This window comes from Gopherus evgoodei, chromosome 2, assembly GCF_007399415.2.
Source record: "Gopherus evgoodei ecotype Sinaloan lineage chromosome 2, rGopEvg1_v1.p, whole genome shotgun sequence".
Taxonomy (NCBI): domain Eukaryota; kingdom Metazoa; phylum Chordata; order Testudines; family Testudinidae; genus Gopherus; species Gopherus evgoodei.
The window spans coordinates 2,565,879-2,583,758 of NC_044323.1; the positions used below are offsets into that span (position 1 = coordinate 2,565,879).

At 55.1% G+C, this 17,880-nt stretch overlaps 1 protein-coding gene and 1 non-coding gene across 5 annotated transcripts in view; both read right to left on the minus strand.

Annotated features, from left to right (window-relative positions):
* Positions 1 to 14,710: 14,710 nt before the first annotated feature.
* The window catches only part of TBRG4 (transforming growth factor beta regulator 4), a 29,640-nt gene continuing 26,470 nt past the window's right edge, over positions 14,711 to 17,880 (minus strand). For all 4 annotated transcript variants that reach the window (XM_030549797.1, XM_030549799.1, XM_030549798.1 and 1 more), the window contains one exon: positions 14,711 to 15,014. In XM_030549797.1, coding sequence (XP_030405657.1) covers positions 14,913 to 15,014 — 102 coding nt within the window. In that variant the 3' untranslated portion in view covers positions 14,711 to 14,912. The remainder of the gene's footprint in view (positions 15,015 to 17,880) is intronic.
* LOC115647313 lies at positions 16,045 to 16,182 on the minus strand. Its single transcript, XR_003999270.1, has one exon. It is a non-coding gene; the product is annotated as a small nucleolar RNA SNORA5 (small nucleolar RNA).

Sequence of the window (17,880 nt, forward strand, 5' to 3'; positions counted from 1 at the left end):
AGCAACCAGTCAGTGGGGCCAGATCCTCCGCTGGTGTCAGTCAGCAAGGCTCCAGTGGGGCCAGATCCTCCGCTGGCGTCCATCATCAAAGCTCTACTGAAGCCAATGGGGCCAAATCCTCCGCTGGCGTCAATCAATGTAGTATTGCTGACTGCAATGGAACTACCCCAATTTACACCACTCTGGCAGCGTCTCACAGGTGCACTTCGGATGTGGCGGGAAATGCATCTGGAAGCTCCCTTGGAATTCAGGCTCTGCTGCATCCAGCTTCCTTGGGCGGGAAACATGAATGGGCAAGAACCTGCCGGAAGCCGTTCTCGTTGTACAGAGAGTGATGGTGGAGCCCTCATACTGCTTACAGGAGACATTGTTTTGGTACCAACTTGTACAAGTCACAACCCAGTATTTGGTGGCTGACTTTTACTCAGTTACCTCCTGCTTTGATAGACCCATAGGCTCTTTATGAGAAAAAACTCTCCCCAGAGCCACTCTCCAGCATGGATTATGGTACCTTCCACTGACTGGGCCCACTGAGATGCCCTTTGGCTGCTTGCAGCTCCCAGGACATGGGGGATGGTTCATCTGAACTGAGCAGGACTTGAGAAGTGAGCTTTCAGACGACTCTAGTAGACTCGAGTTGCTTCAGAGAGGTTCCTTTCTCGTCAGAAGCCCATAGTGTCACCAGATGGTGGCCAGCTTGATGACCAAGAGCTTTGTCATCCAACCAGGAGGTTGGTCTTTCTTAGCCTCAGCACCGTGCCATGGTGCATGACTTTCCTTTCAAATGTCAATAGCTATGGTTTCTGGCATCACGTGGCTATGCCAGAGAAACATTAGACACCTATGGGGGGAGGGATAGCTTGGTGGTTTGAGCATTGGCCTGCTTAAACCCAGGGTTGTGAGCTCAATCCTTGAGGGGGCCATTTAGGAATCTGGGGCAAAAATCTGTCTGGGGGTCAGTCCTGCTTTGAGCAGCAGGTTGGACTAGATGGCCTTCTGAGGTCCCTTCCATCTATGATTCTATGGTAGAGAGACCCTTCTTGTTATGTTCACAGCATGTGTACATACAGACACTTCAGGTAAAAACATAGAATACTCTTGCTGGAAGGTTGCAATGTAGCATGACTTTGTTCCTTAGAATCCAGAACTCTAAGGTGCAAGATCCTAAAACCAGAGAGAGACAAAGCAGGCTGCTCCCTAATGCAGAGAGGAACAACTCACCCCTCCTTACTCTAGGCTGGCTCTGCAGACTGATAGCAGGTGACCCAGATCTGGAGGACGTGGCAACCTTCTACTTCTAGAGGAACTGGTTAATGGCTACAAGAGCCAACAACCATTGGATGAGAATGTGATGCCACAGGCTACTGTATTATAGGTCACAAGACCCAACACACTGTTCAGTTCTTGAACCCCTCTTGGTGAGGTGGGAAACTTGCTGAAACAGCTCTTTGGTAACCCTTTGATCAGAGATGTCCTGATGGCACATTCACTGGTGCACTCACTCGCACCAGCCCTTCAAGGAGCCCTCGTCTGATTCTCCCTGACCCTGCACAGTGACATTAGCACAGAACTGGTGCCTTCATCCCCTGAAGGTGTTGCCTGCATGTGGAAGGGTGCGTTTGGGGTAACGCACTGGGCTAGACCTCAGGAGGCCTGGATTCGATTCCTGATTCTGCCACAGAGTTTCCACTTGACCTTGGAAAAGTCAGTCGGTGCCTAACTCCCAATGATTTCAATGGGAGTTAGGCACCTAGATCCCTCCACACTTCCCCACCTGTAAAATGGGGCTACTAAATCTTCCTTTGACGACCTTTGTCTAGTCTAAGCATCGGGGTGGAGGCGGGCCCTGGCTATGTGTCTGTCCACTGTGTTGTCACTGACCCATGTGCCCAGTGTTCTCCTAGTATAATGCACCTCTAGATGCTGCTGGACTACAAGCATTGGCCTGCTAACCCCAGCATTGTGAGTTCATTCCCCGAGGGGGCCACTTAGGGATCTGGGGCAAAAATCTGTCTAGGGATTGGGCCTGCTTTGAGCAGGGGGTTGCACTAGATACCTCCCAAGGGCCCTTGCAGCCCTGATATTCTATGACTAGCCCCTTATTGTTAAAGGGAATGATTCTCCATTTCCCTGGTGTCACTTGTCACGGAAAAATGCCTCATTACTCCATAGCTTTTCCAAGACTGTGTCCATGATGTATTTCCCACAATCCTCTCTCACTTCGGGTGTTTGCAGTGGCTTTTCTGCTTATCTAGCACATTGTAGGAGGGCGTCTCCCACTCCCCGGGGGGGGGGGGCAGAGACATATAATCCCCTTTTACAGATGCAGAACGAGGCACAGAGAGACTTGACTAAGGTCACACTGGAGAACTGGTGGCCAAGACAGGAACTGAACCCAGATTTCATGCATTCCAGTCCAGATCCTCACCCATAAGCTTACCCCCGGCATAGGCTTTGCCACCCCTGTGAACTCATCATGTTATTTGAACAATTCTTCATCTTCAACAGTGCAAATCCTCCTTGTTGGCTTCTTCAGGAGGCGCTGGACCCTCTTCCGCCGCTCCTCATGGAAAAGCCCCATAGCACTGGATTGAGAAGGGACAAACCAGCAAACAGAACTCGAGAGCAAGGAGCTCGCTGGCTGCTAAACGCTGCAGGGGGAATCCCAGCCCTGTTTGAAATCGATGGCAAAACTCCGCTGACGTCAACAGGGACTTTCACCCACTAGATTTGTACAGAGGTGGATTAAGATTTATTGAGGCCCTGGGCATGAAGAACATTTGGGCCTCCCATAGCCCGGGGAGCGGGGCCAGATTGGCTGGGGCCCGGGGGCCGTGCGTCAGCCCACCACTGTGTACAGCAAGTTCTTTAGAACCTTCTTTAGCTTTGATGGGGCCCTGCTGGGTTTCATCCCTATTCAACTCCACAGGACTTTCTGACAAGGGATGCTCAGTGGTCCCAGGTTCAATGGCCTCTGCCGACACCCCACCCAGGCGTGCAGGGTCACACGCGGGATTTAGGCTGCGTGCATTCAATAAAGCTGTTAGTGCTGTAATTCCCACGACGCCCGGCTCTGCCTTGCTCTGGCTTCTGCAGCCCAGCTAGCCACCTCTGCAGCAGCCGCTCCAGAGCTAGACATCTGACGGGGCGGTGTGATATTTATGACCCAGTTCTTGTGGATCAGCCATACCTTCATTCGGCTCTTTCCTTCAGCAGCTCACCCAGAGGTTGCAATGCAACAGCCGCCCCCGTACAGAGCAGTGACGCCAGTGGCTGAAATAACAATGACACGGCTTCCAGTTTATAGTGACAGTTTGGGCTCTTTCACACCGTGATCATTTCATTTGCAGTATGAGCCTCTCCTCACCAAACCACACGCGCTTGTTTGCTAAACTGCTGCCTGCCGTCACAGCGTTCATAAACGTCATGACTGAAACTTGGCACTGATCCCATACAGCACCTTTCAAAATGCTTCCCAAAGGTGGGTCAGTAGTCTCATTTTACTGGGGGGGAAACCGAGGCACACAGCGTCGAAGAGACATGACCACGATCACACAGCAGGTCAGTAGCACAACTGGAAAGAGATCTCAGGCCTCCTGCAGCAGTGGCAGAAGTGCCCCCAAAGTGGAGGGGAACAGGTGTGCAAACTGTGGCCCCACCTCTCTGTGCTGGCCTCCCAAGATCCTGTACCACTTCTTCCCTCGAGGCCGTGCTCCTTCGCTGCCTCTTCCCCCAGACCCTGCCCTCTGCTTGCTCCTCTGCACCCCCTGCCCTGGTTGCTCACCTTACATCTGGTAAAAGTGGGGACCTGCCCCCCCTTCCGGCACCCCGGCCTCCGGCCTCCCAGTGCCATGCTCTGAGCGCTAAACAGCGCTTGCCTCCTTTAGTAACGCATCAAGGGTAAATTCCCAACAGATGTAAACTGGTGTCACTTCACTGACTTCTGAGCTGATCGACCCCAATTAAGGAGCTGGCCTGTGCCATTAGCAAGGATTGGGGTAGAGTCTCCTTTGCTGGCCATTTTAAAATCAAGACTGGACGATTTTCTGCAAGATCTGCTGTAGGAATTATTGCCGGGACGTCCCCTGGCCTGTGTGACACAGGGGGTTAGACCTTGGGATCTGTGACCTCAAAATCTAGTCAGCTTCAAGCAGGAGTTTATTGCTAGTATTTCTCTGACAAGGGCGCCCCGCAATCAGGACTGGGAGGCTGCAGGAGCATGGTCATCGTGAGGTTAACTGGGTTGCCACAGTATGAGAGGATGGAGCCGTGTGCCACCCCCCCACCGCCACTGCCTGTGTGTTAGTCTGTTGGGATGCCATTGACCACAGCAGCAAGGGAGTTAGCCCCGGGCTCCCATTGAAGCTAGTGGAGGATCAGGGCCCTGGTTCCCCAGCCTGCAGTCCTGTGAGCAAAGGGTGATTTTTGTCGTGCTGAGCAGTCCCTTTACAAACGGAGCCCTGCAGCACACACCCAGGAAATCACAGTCCTTGCTCCACAGAATTTACAGCTACTACGGCCCTGAGCCTGGAATGAGCTTAGTCCAGAATGGAAGCCAATTAAAGGCAAAGGCTCCCGATCTCATTCTAAGCCAAGAAGCAAGACCTGCAGATGGCACCAGTATGGGGTTGTAGAGGAGGGAGGCTGAGGGTAAGAGCAATACAAGCATGTGGTTACATAGCTTTTACCCATTGCTTTTCATCAGCAGCTCTCAAAGGGCCATTACCTCCATTCTACAGGTGGAGAAACTGAGGCACCAAACTTTGCCATGACTTGCCCGGGATCACTCAGAAGGCTAGAAGCTGAGCTTGGAACAGAACCCAGCTTTCCTGGGTCCCAAGCCAGCGTGCTACCCAGTAGGCTACACTGCTGCCCTGCTAGGTAGGGCTTATTGGCCAATCTAAAGAGCCCCAAATCATTTACCATTTCCCCTCTTCATTAAAAATGAATCAACATTAGCCATGCCCCTGCCCCTCTCTAGCCCAGGTGCCGTGCTTCCCCTGGCTCCTCAGGGCCAATTTTTGTGGCTTTCCAGTCGCATTTGGCAGTACTTTCCCCTCTCCCCTTTTCCTGTGCGAAAGACAGTCAAAGACCCACCCAACCCACAGGATTGTGCAGGGGAAACCACCAGCTGCTGCTACATGTACAGAATAAAGAAACTAAACCAAAAAAATATGCAGCCCCCGCATTACCCCGTCTCTCTGATCTCTGAGCATCTCCGGCACTGCCTGGCGGTAACCAGAGAGGAGGGGGATGTTTGACGTTGATGGGGTCCCTTTAAAAAAACATGCTGCCAGCGGAGGAAATGCAAAGGCAAGGGCAGTGTTCAGGCAAGAGTGGGCGAAAGCTGGGGAGCTGACGGAGCAGAGAGCGAGAGCCCGTGCTAGGTGGTGTGGGCTGCAGAGGAGCAGGACCTTGTGCCAGCTGTGGGCAAGGAGATAGACCGAGGGTGTGGGGTGAGGGCTGGTTTGCAGTTACCCCAAAGCCCATTTATAGTCCTCTAGTCGTGCAGAAGGAGCCTTCAAATGGCCCCTGATAATATCCCCTGTGCAGGCGGTTTCTCAGCCCGTGGGAGGGCTCTTTGCTGGCAGCCCCCGGGTTGGTGGGGGTCTCAGGAGGTGGGGCGAGAGCACGTTGCCCTGCAGCCCTTCTCTGAACCACGCTGAGGATGGCACTGTTAACCTGCATGAAGCGTGCTGCCGTCCTACCAGAGATCTCACAATGCACTCTCATGTCTCCGGCAAGCAGGGTCCATGCTCGGCGCTCTGCCAGCAGAGAGAGGATTGGTTCTGCCTCTTCGCTCCCCCCGGGCCCAGGAGAGTCTGCTGCAGTTGAGGGGCTGATGCCATCATGGGGGTCACCAGGGGCCTGCCCTGCCCTGATGTCAGGGAACCCCAGTGGGGAGAGCTGGGTGGGGCAGATTCTCACCAGACAATCACACCAGGGCTATTTCCATATGGGGCCTGGAACCTTATCTCCCCCATATGCCCAGCCTGTGGTACATATCTTAATGTCAGAGCTGAAAGGGGGCGTGAAGGGCTCTGGAGACCGGTAGTGGTACCTCCAGGACCATGAGGCTTAACCATTTCCAGACTGTGGCCTCCTTTTCCTTACTGGGAACCCCCCCACCCTGCTGCTCCCTTCCATCTAGCCAGGACCCTCCTCCGATTTCATGCCCCCCAGGGTGCGAGCCCCTGCTCTAGGGCATTGGTTCCAACCCAGCCCTGGAGAGGTCGTTACCATGTGACAGCTGTGCCACAGCCGCCATTAAATGGGTGGGTGGGTCCTGATCCAAAGCCTGGTGCCCACCAGAACAGGTGCTCACTGCTCGAACCCAAGCCCACCCCAGCACTGCAGCAGCCTAGGGATGGGTCTGGCTTGGGGTCAGAACTTTCCTGCAGACACAGGGGACCCTCTGTCACAGTGGCTGTGCCTGTGTCTAGGGCTTCATTCTCCAGGGCTGTTAACCTGGTGGAGTTCGCCAGCTCTCACTGCATCTGCCCCTACTCCGGTCCCACACTGCCATCCCAGCTCAGCGACTTGGGGATTGTTCTCCCGCTGCTTTCACCGGCTCACTCATCTTTTGCATCATCCAGGGCCTGCAGCTGCTGTAGGCTCTGTAGCCCGGCTTGGGTTTCTCGGCACTCTATTCCCCAGAGCACAGGGCCTGTCTTTTCCCCTTACCTCTGGCTGGTGCTGTCCTATGGCACGGCAGCGGTTTTTACCCTGGCTGTCTCAGCAATGGGGTGCACTTCCTCCCCACAGCAGCGGGGGGAAAATAGCTTTAGGAAGAATGTGGTGGAACCCTTTTCCTTGGGTGGAGGAGGGGCAGCCTTTGTGCCCAGCAGCTCCCTGAGGCTGGTCTCTCTCCTTTACACAGAAAGGTACATTATTTGGGCAAGTGAAACAGATGGAAAATCAACCTTAAAGGGCCAGTGTCAGGTGAAAAATGAATGTCTTTTACAAACCCCAAGTCCCTAGCTTGTCACTAACAGGACCGCCCAGAGGATTCAGGGGGCCTGGGGTCTTCGGCGGTGGGGGCCCCCTGCTGCTGAATTGGTGCCAAAGACCCGGCACTTGGGTGGCGGGTCCCAGAGCGGAAGGACCCCCCCCACCAAATTGCCGTTGAAGACCCGGAGTGGAAAAAGCTCCAGGGGTCCAGGCCCCACGAGAGTTTTCTGGAGCCCTAGGAGTGAGTGAAGGACCCCGCTCCAGGGGTCCTGAAAAACTCTCGTGGGGGCCTGGGGCAAATTGCCCCACTTGCTGCCCCCCCCGCCCCCCGAGCTGCCCTGGTCACTAACATCCTTGGGCTAGTCTTGAGTAAAGGATTGTAGGGATCTGATCTGATTGTCACTGTTTTTGCTGCAGCTTAACTCTGGGTAAGGCGAAGAGACTGGTCAGTTCAGGGGTCGGCAACCTTTCAGAAGCGCTGTGCCGAGTCTTCATTTATTCATTCTGATTTAAGGTTTTGCTTTCCAGTAATACATTTTAATGTTTTTAGAAGGTCTTTTTCTATGTCTATAATATATAACTAAACTATTGTTGTATGTAAAGTAAATAAGGTTTTCAAAATGTTTAAGAAGCTTCATTTAAAATTAAATTAAAATGCAGAGCCCCCCCGGAATGGTGGCCAGGACCCAGGCAGTGTGAGTGCCACTGAAAATCAACTTGTGTACCACTTTCTGCACACATGCCATCGGTTGCCTACCTCTGGGTCAGTTTCACTTTTCTAAGGGGTTACTTTCACTTTCCTTCCTAGTCAGTTTCACCTGCCAGTTCACCCCCACTGGCAGGAGGCTGCATGGTTGGGGGTTGCAGAAAATACAGGGGAAGGGTATTCCTTGCCGAGGGCCAGAGCCTGCTTCCATTGACATCAATGGGACAACAGAAGGCCTGGGATATGGGGCCTGATCCTGCAAAGTGCTGAGAGCCCTGAGCGCCACCGAGGGCAAGCCCACCAGCTCCCTTGGCAGTACGTGCCATTGCCACACTGGTCTGGAGGTTGTTATAGGGCTACGCGGCACCCCACAAGAAGGTTTACACAAGTTCTGCTATTGAGGCTCAACTGTATTGGAAAACATATCTCTAGATGACGAGCTTAATTCTTGCATTGGAGAGGCAGCTACCACCTTTGGCCAACTGACCAAGCGTGTGTGGGATAACAGGAAACTGACACTGAATGCCAAGGTACGTGTCTACCAGCGGTGCGTTTTGAGCTCACTGCTCTATGGTGGTGAGAGCGATCCATCTATGGCAGACTGACAGAAGGCGAATCATAGGACTGGAAGGGGTCATCTAGTCCAGTCCCCTGCACTCATAGCAGGTCCAGTATTATCTAGACCAGGGGCTTCTGTTGAAATGACTGGCCAAATCCCACGGACGGTGGTGAGTGCAGCATTGGACCCTGGGTCTACCCTGTGCTTTGCTTGGGTTGTTCCCTTGGGCGCTGTGTGTACCTATCGCCGGGGCAGCGTCACTGTAACAATGCTGATTCATAACAACGGTGGCCGGGGTGATGAGTCAGCAGCTGCAGCCAGTGGGATCTTTTCCTCAAGGGATGATGTTTATAACAAGGAAGCAAATCAGTTAAAGTATGCAAGAGAGGGAAGAGAAACTAGCCAGCCTGGGGTTCACCCAGGCCCTATGATCCTTTCCAAAGGCACCTTCCCCTGGCCCCCCACGCTCCTAAACCCTTTGATCGCTGGGGTCTGGATAGTGCCCGTGCCCAGATCATCAATATAGGGTGTAACACCCCCCCTCCCTGCCCAACCTGGAGTCTCCTGGATTGTGCTACATGCCTGGCATGTGGGATTTGTAACGACCCATTCGGCGCCAACAAGCTGAGGTGGGCTCCATGTGTGATTACATGTGGGTTCCTTCTGCGTGCCTCGGCGGGCGGGCTTGGGGGCACCGGGGGCTGTGTTATCTGGGCAGGAGAAGCCCAGAGAGGCATTTGCTGCCCTATATGGAAGCACGAGCCCGCCTCGTTTATGTACAGATCGCCTCCAGCTGCGCGCCTGAGCATTCTTGAGCACGTGGGCTGCTGTGGCACTCACCACCTTGCCCAGGGCTGGAGACTGCCCCCTCCCTGCCATGGCAAGTCTTTGATCCCTGGGGGCCTGCTGGATGCTTGGCATTGTCCACCTCCCTGGGAGGCCCTTATCCGCTAGCCTGATGTGTGCTGCCAGCCCCTGCTGTCATGGGATCGCCCCCGAGCGAGGGGAGTGGTGCCAGCGTCTGGCTGGGATCAGTAGAGGCGTCAGGGCTAGGAGCCTGGAGTGCTTCCCAAAGTGCCTGCTGGCTACGAACGGGGGTGTGCTCCAGTGACTGATAGACAGGGACGGCCCCCGGGGGCTGTGCTGGCCAATGCAGAGCTCTGGCTGCCTGCTCCAGCCCTGCACACGGCCCCGAGGACGCAGGAAGCGCCCAGCCTTTCAGCGCTAGGCCACTGGGTCAAACCTACCCGCACCCTTCTAGGTCCTGGGGATGGCAAACGGGTGTCAGGGGCACCCCCCATCCTTCCCATATTGCCAAGTAGGGAGGGGCCCTGGCTAGGGAAAAGGTTGAGAACCACTGGTCTAGCTACTGGTACCACGCCCGTCACCTTAACCTCTGAGCCCCCCAGTGCATGGCGGGAGCTGCTGTCTGACAGCAGCTTGATGGCCCTTGTGGACCATGAGTCTGGTGGGTGTCAGCCCATTGCCGGTTGCACAGGTGCCTGCATCACCCCTAGTTGCCTTCCTTGCTGGCTGCCTCCACCGAGAGGCACTGCAGGGCTAGCGGAGATCCTCCTTCAGCTCCAGGGCTGGGCCCTGTGCTTTGGGAACCCAATGACGGGGATTCAAGCCCTGGGGCTGCCACAAAGCCCTTGCTGGCCCTGGACTGCTTAGGCATCTTGCACGAACTGCGGGTGGGGGGTGAATTTCGACAGGCTGTCCCTGGTCTGAGGTGTCCATGTAACGCGAGCAGGGAAAATAAATGACTGACTCTTCCTGGTGTCAACCCAGCCTGTAACCATAGAAACCTTCCTTCCCTGCTCACCCTGGGTCTCCATGGTGACAGCAAGTGAAATCAGGCTTCCAACAGGCCAATTACAAAGCAACGAGGGGAAGATGGGAAATCTTTATGATATCCCCCCCTTCTTTCCATCACAGGGGGTTGGGGGTCCAAACCACGTGGCCGGCACCTCTGGAGGCTGTTGCACCAGCTGGGGGTTCCCCACCGCTTGGAAAGCAGCTGGTCTGTCTCAGGGGTGCCTGTCCCAGGACCCGCTCTGCAAAAGGCCAGGGCGAGGCTCAGGAGAGCCGTGTGCACAGCTACGCTGGCTCGGGTCCCTTTCCTCCCCCTGGCCCAAGGCTCAGCAGAGGGGAGGCAAATGGGCTGGCTCTCTCCTCTGGCCTGGAAAGGAAAGGCCCCTGCTGTCCAGCCAGGGAGCTTTCCCTGGGCAGAGTGAGGTTGCTGCTGCTCCAGCCACGTGGGCTCTGGTCCCTCCCCAGCACAGCTCCCTGGAGGACAGTGCTTTTGGGGTCCCTGGCTATGGCCTGGCTTGTGGGTCTCTCACAAGGCAGTGGTGACTAGCAGACTGAGCATGGGATGGGGAGCCGGGAGGTCCTGGCGTTGAATGCCAGCTCTGAGAGCGGGCCCCATGGGGCTATGGCAAGTCACCTCACTGCTCTGTGACTCAGTTTCCCTGTCTGCATGCTGGGGACTCTGACCCAGTTGGGGCTCACAAGGAGGGGCTTCCCTCAGACAAGCCCTTTGAAGAGAGCAAGAACTAGGAAAGCTAGAGGGTGCAGTTTTGGGGGAGCCACCCCCATCCCACCAGGGCCCCCTAATTCCCCCAGCCAGTTCCCCACCAAGCTGGCCCCCTGCCCTCCTCACTCCAGCCAGACCCCCTCAAATGGGCCACTCGCCCCTCAACTCGTCAGCCCCCTCCCCAGCAGGGCTCCTGACCCCCACCTCCAGCCAGCCCCCTCCAGTGGGTCCCTGGCCCCGAGCTCCAGCCAGACCCCTCCCCAGCAGGGTCCCTGGCCCCCCAACTCCAGCCAGCCTACTCCCATCTGGGTCCCTGTGCTCCCCCTCCAACTCCAGCCAGCCCCCCAGCTTGGCCTGTTTACACTGAAAAAGTTGGCTGCCACAGAGCTCAGTCTACACGAGCACTGAACTGGGCTGCTGCTGCCAGCGATATGAAGAAGGGGCACCAGCGAACTCCCTCCACGTGCAGCACCTGAGGGCCTGATTTCAGTGGAAATGGGGCTTTGCCAGTCTCTTTCACCCAGATCTGTAGGATTGTGCCCACGCAGACAGAGCCATGCCCTCGAGCTGAGTGTAAGGCCTTGCTTTGCCTGGGCAATAACAACCAGGACAGTGCCTCTCCCCCCAGCTCTCCCAGTGTTTTACAAAGATGGGCATGGACCACACCTGGACTGCAGCTGGGGAAATGAAGGCACGGGATGGTGTAATGAGGAAGCGCTGGGGGCCCCATGAGGCTCTTGGGGGTGAGGGCACAGACGATTCTACAAACTCAATCGGATGGAAGATAAATGAGGGAGACAGGGCCCATCTGCAGTCCAGGTGTGGTGCATGCCCATCCTTGTAAAACACTGGGAGAGCTCAGGGGGGAGGCACTGTCCCTGTTGTTACTGTCCAGGCAAAGCAAGGCTTTACACTCAGCACGAGGGCATGGCTCTGTCTGTCTCCATGGGCACAATCTTATCTCCTCCCTGTGGTTTCTCCATCTCTCTTCTTATTGCCTCAGAGCAACCCCCCACCCGCTACTTGCTGCCCAACCTCCCCAAACACAAGGTCCCGGTACTCCCCCGGTAGCTGCTAGGGTGCTATGGCAGGCTAAGCACTTCCCTTCTGGAAGGCAGAGCTGGGGGGCACTGGCCTTTCACTGAATCCACTTTCCAGCCAAAGGGCGGGCACATCCCAATGGCCTCATTGCTTGAGGCATTTGGGAGGAAGCCTGGAGGAGCAGACTGCTACGGACATCCCTGCACTGACCCCTGATAGATGGACATCGCTCACCTCCAAAGCCCAGAGGCTGCCACCGCAATGCCAGTTTGTGCATCTCTCCTCAGTCCAGCTGCTTCTGTACAGCAGCTTTCGGACCACGATTGTGCATCCGCACCCACTACATGCCATGTGTCTGTACCAGTGCATGCTGGGGAAATCTGGGCAGCCGCCTCAGCAGGGGATGTAATGTGTGACTGACATACAGAGCACTGCACACAGTAGAGAGCTGGAAGGCAGGAGGCCCAGCCGCGGCTAGTTATGCTGCAAATTACAATGTGTTGGACTGGTCCCAGAGAGACACCCATAGGGCAGCCTGGCCCAGTGGCAGGCATGGAGCATTGTCAGCAGCTGAGGTTACCATCAGCAATGCTGTGATTGGACACGAAGGATGTTTAGAGCCATTCATGCCACGAACTGGCTCCCAACTCACCGTAGCGGGGGCAGGCGTCTATAGAGACTCAAAGCGTGAAATGCTCAGACAGAACCTATTAGCTTGTCCAATTCCAGACAGACAAATCCCTCTTGGCTCAGCTGATCTCAAGCCTATTGGAAATGTTTCCAATCCAGGCCTCACAGGAGCTCAGGGTCCCTGCAAACTCTCCCATGGAACTGCAGCCTGGTAATCCGGTCTCCTCTTCTGGCACTGATAGCTCGCCAGGGATGGGAGATGGTTCCTGCTACAGGCTGGCAGTGGGATATTGGTGCGGAGTTCTGCATTCAGCACCGAGGCCCCCGTGCGATGGCACAGGGGTTTATTGTGCTTCGGGCACACAGGAGTGAATGTGCAGCCCCCCTCAGCCCTGATCCAACCCAGGGAGCAGCGCCAAAGCCAACGCTCCAGCAAGGAAAGGATTCTGGGTCTGAACGCAGGGGAAGGGGAACAGAGATGTGCTGCTGTGCAGTCAGCTGGAAAGTGACAGCCCCGGGCAGTGATGCTCAGCAGCCCATGGACCCCAGGAAGCACGCTGGGTTATATAAGCCCTTACAAAGAGAGAGCAGCTGGTTTGGTATTTCTTTGGAGCATGAGGATTCAGAAGAGCCCATCGCTAAGGACACGTTCTGCAGCAGCTGTGATAGGGGAGACTGCGGAGAAATCACCTCCCTGGCTGCTGCTCCCTATCTCCTACACTAAAGTGTAACCCCATTTTTTCCACAATCACACACAACTCCACTGGCTTATTTTCAGATCCAGCTCAGATTTACTGTTACACATATCCCTGAAGGCACCTAGGAGCTGGCCAGGCCACTAGGGGTGCAGCTCTGTCTGGTGGGAAGTGCCAGGGGATCTTGAATGACCACCCGAGCTTGGTTTTGCACTTAATCCACAAGATAGAACCTGCCTCTGGATTCGACTCAGAGGGATGAATGCCATGAGCACTGGGCCACTATCAGAAACAGGCAAGGATCCTCCTTAGAGGTCTGATCTCCCACTAATAACACAGCCAGACCCTGGTCAGTGCATGAGACCTGCCAGCCCAAGATACACATTCCTGAAGGCGTATCGAAACCTCACTGATTCTGCGGAGGCATTCTGGTTCAGTGAAAGCTACTGATCCTGACTGCTGAGAAGAGTGCCTCCATCCCCTTTGGTGGACTGGGTTAGGCCACGCTCATGCCCCCAAGAGCAGATGGCTCCTAGCCCCTCCACAATGGCCACAAACACATGGCTGCTCTCTGGGCAGGCAGAGACCCTGTCACAGCTTTGTTAAGAAGACCCAAGTCAGCCAGATACCACGGCTTGGCTGAAAAGAGCTTCCAGTGAGGGAAAGTGCCACCTGGAAGCCAGCCCTGCACAGTTCATGCTCTCCGGGGCCTTCCCCTGCTAGCAAGCAGGCTGATTAGGAACCAGAGTAGCTAATGGACTAGCAATCCTGGGTTCGAATCCTAGCTCCTGCCCTTGATGTGCTGTGTGACCCATGGCAAGTCACTTCACTGCTCGGTGCTGCAGAGGAGATGAGGCTTAGTTAACGTACATAAAGCCATGAGATCACAACATGAAAAGTGCTAGAGGGCTCCAATCCGGCCAGGGGCTTCTAGGTCTCCTTGTAATATACTCAGTGTCTGGGATACGCCATTAACAGCAGCCCAGGAGGTAAATTCACTTCTGGTGAAAGTCTGCAGAGGACCTCATGTTTCCCCGCTTCCCCCAAAGCCTCTGGAGCTGGAGAGCAGCAAGGGAGAAAACCCAGCTGTAGCAGGAAGCGACCAGTGGAACTCCTCTCAGGCCACAAGCAACTTCTGCTTCCATTTTACACTGTCACCCAGACAGCGCTGAGAGGGCAGATGGTTCTGGGCAGCCTCCTCCAGTGAGCAGAACAGGAATAAAGAAACAAGCCTCCAGTCAGAAGGTAAAGAGAGGAGCTGTTCACTGTCGGCACGCCCCTTCCCCTGGCCTCTGATCCAAGAAGTGGCACTTCTCCCACCTCCTGCCAGAGACGGGCACACACACCAGCCTCTTGCCTTCGCTGGGAGCTTGCATGGTGCCAGCCCCTCCTGCAAGTTCATCAAACAGCTCTTCCAGGCCCCTTTGTGCTCTCCTGGTGTGCAGGGACTGGAAAGCGACCCCCATCCACCCCCTTCACGAGCACACTGCATGTATGGGGAGCAGCCCGAGCGCTAGCTGGGCATGCAGGCTGTGACGCACGCCCCCAACTGGTGAACATGCGGTGGGGCAGCGGTGCCCCATGCAAGCTGGCCTGTACAAGAGGGAATTTATTCCAATATGTATTTATATACACAACGCTACCCACACCTCTGCCTTCCTTCTCCCCACCCCCCGGGAGCACAATGCCCATTCACAGCAGCAGCATCGGCACTCCAGTCGACTGAGGCAATCCTCCTCTCTCTCATGCCAGATGTGAACACCAAAGCCCATCGTTCGATGGGTTCAAGGGTCACTTAGCCATCTCTGCCCCCACGGCTTTGTTCATTTTGTCCTTGAGGTAGGCTGCCTTCTGCCACTTCGATTTCAGCTCCAGAAACTCATAGTAGGGAACCTGCAGCGGAAGAGGGCAGGGAGCGGGGTCAGGATTTACACTGGGGCAACCGTGCTGATCTTTCTCAGGGCCAGCTTGCTAGGCCCCGGTGGAGAATGGCAGGACTGATCAGCAATCAGCCAGGTGATACTGATCAGCCCCAAAAAGGGAGGTGGTCCCTGCAGTGGGGTGTCTAAGGGGTCACAGCCCCAAGCCTGCCAGAAAATCCTCCAGACACTGCCAGGGATGCACAGTGGCCCTTGGGACAACTCTTCCATCATATCCAAACCTGGGGCCTGAGACTGCCTGGCTCTCCTCCGGGAGTGTGGTGTTAGCAGAGCACTGGGGGAGCTACAGGAGACAGCCTCAGCTTGAAAACAGATTCCCCCTCCCTAGCTGCCTCAGCAGGAGACTCCAGCAGGACCTAACCTGCCTTGAGAGGCAGTTACAATCAGCCAGTGTCTCCAGCCCACTCCAGGGAGGGAGAGCTCTCTGGCCATCTTGCTGTCTGGGGCTGCAAAACGTCTGATGGGAACCAGCTTCTGTGCAGCTGCATCCTGCAGCTCTGCAAAATCTCCTATCCCAACAACGGTCACGTAACTAGACAGTGCATGGAGGACTAATGACCCCACATCTGACCCCTCCAATGGGTGGCAGCTGCACCAGCTAGACTCACTCACCGTGGACGCAGCACTCTTCAGCACATGCTTTTAAAAATGCTTAGAAATAAAAATAAGGGTAGTGCTGGCCAGAGACACTAGAACCCAGGTGCATGTGTGCAGAATGTATTCCACTGGTAGCCTCCGGCCAGTCAGCAGGGAGCAGTCTGCAGTCACTCCTTGGCCCTTCTGCCAACTCTGCCACAGAGGGAGCTGCTGTCGCAGGCTGGTTCTGCAATGCGGACGTGGGTTTGCTAGGACAGGGGCTCAGCTACCCAACCTCCTTAACAGCCGTAACAGCTTCCATGTGACGCAGGCCACCACTGTTCCGGCAGCTGGAGGAACGCTTCCTTATTTCAAAGCAAGATCAGTACTGTCTCCCAGCCCACACTGGGTGGCTGTAGCATATTTTTATCCCCAGCACCCAGTGGTAGAGGTCCGGGGCCCATGAACTACAGATGTTGCTGTGGCAGCCGACCGGGGCAGTACCCACCAGGGCAGAGGTGAGTACTGAATTTGACAGGGCTGCAGGGCAAACGCCCTAATTGAAAGTGACGTTTCCTGGCTACTCTGTGTAGGTCCCATGGTACTGTATCACTGCTGCTCGGGTCCCCACCAAAATGGTGCAAGAGAAGCTTAGGAAGTGTGCCGAGCGAGCAGGCTGTTCATTGGCAGCTCCACCAAATGTTCCTGGCAGCTGGCCGCCTGCTATTATTAATGAGTAGTTTGGTAGCAGGGCCTCGGGGGCTGCCAGCCTCTGCCAAATCAGACACGCTGGAGCCTTTCATATACCTCTCCACACCAGGTGGGGGCAGCATCTTACACTGACAACTGAAGGTTGTGTCTGTTGAAGGCTCTGAAGTCGTTTGTATAAACGGTAACTTTGCAGGTGGCCTTTATAACTCTTCAGCGCTTTAGAGGCACAAAGTGCGACAACCAATGCCAACTGTTATAAATGGATAGGCAAACGGCAATAGGGAATTACTGCAGCCACTTCTGGGGTGCAGCACAGCAACAATACAAAGCTAGTAGCGATGAATACAATACCCCACACCAATTAACATCAGAGAGGTAACTATCTAAAGCAGAGCAGCTAAGATGCTGACTCCACAGGAAGAATCGGGAGTTTTAATGAGCACAGGATTAGGATCTGCTCAATTTTGTATTGGACACACAGCATTTCAAATGTTGCATGGTCTATTTTGTCTCTTCACCCACCCACTTTCTTATCCCTTCCCCACAGGCCCGTTCCCCACTACCAGGGCAGGCAAAACTTGGATTTAGAAATGAGGAAAGAAGAGATGCTCGGCAGAGAGGGATATTTAAACGTGCAGCCGTGTGGAGAGGGTGGAATGTGTAGCCAATGGAGGGAGCAGCTAGGCCAGGTGGGGATGACACATACTATGCAGAACATAAGTCACTGATCTACCATGGAAACCAGGGCCCCAAGGCAGCACAGCCAGAATCAGTGGGAATTTTGTCACTAGTTTCAGATCAGGTCCTGCCTCAGGCTGTTGATATTGGCCACAAACTGGAATGAAGCTGACCCTGCACTTGCCTGCTCTGGGATATGGTCTATTGTATTGGCTTTAGTAGCAAGTGAAGGTGGCTGCGGGCCCAGCGAGGGTAGATGAGGGGAGCTCTGTGTCTTGCTTTCCTGAGCCAATGTCGCTGCAGTTACTATCAAGCCTCAGAGTGCCGGCTTCCGCAGTGCCTACTGCTTTCCCAAGCGGGGGCTGCAGATTGCGGTCCATGAAGCAGCAGTAGGGAAAGTTCCTGGTCGTGCCACAAACTTTTCCAGAGCCGTGGGCAAGTCCCTTAGTCCATGTGCCTCAGCTGCCTACAGGGCCGAGACTCCCTGGCCTGGGTTCTGCAGCAGCTCAGACTCAATGATCAGTATGGTCCCTTCTGGCTTTAAATCGCTGTCTCCATAAGCTTTGCTGCCCTCCCGGGGGCTGAGAGAATAAACAATGACTGAGGAGCACCTGAGCGCTAGGGCTAGGGCTAGACAGGCACCGTGGTAGAAAGGTATTGAAAAAACAGAGTCCTATCGTGTCTGCCTTTGGATCAGCAGCTTTCATCTCCAGCTGCACTGGAAGTGTGGGGACGAGAGGGTCCCTGGGGAAGGGATCTAGTCATTTACACCAGGAGAAAACATTACAGCTTGGTAGGAGTCCCCCTCCATATACAGCTCAGGGAAACCAGAAGCTGCAAGGAGCTGGAAAGGC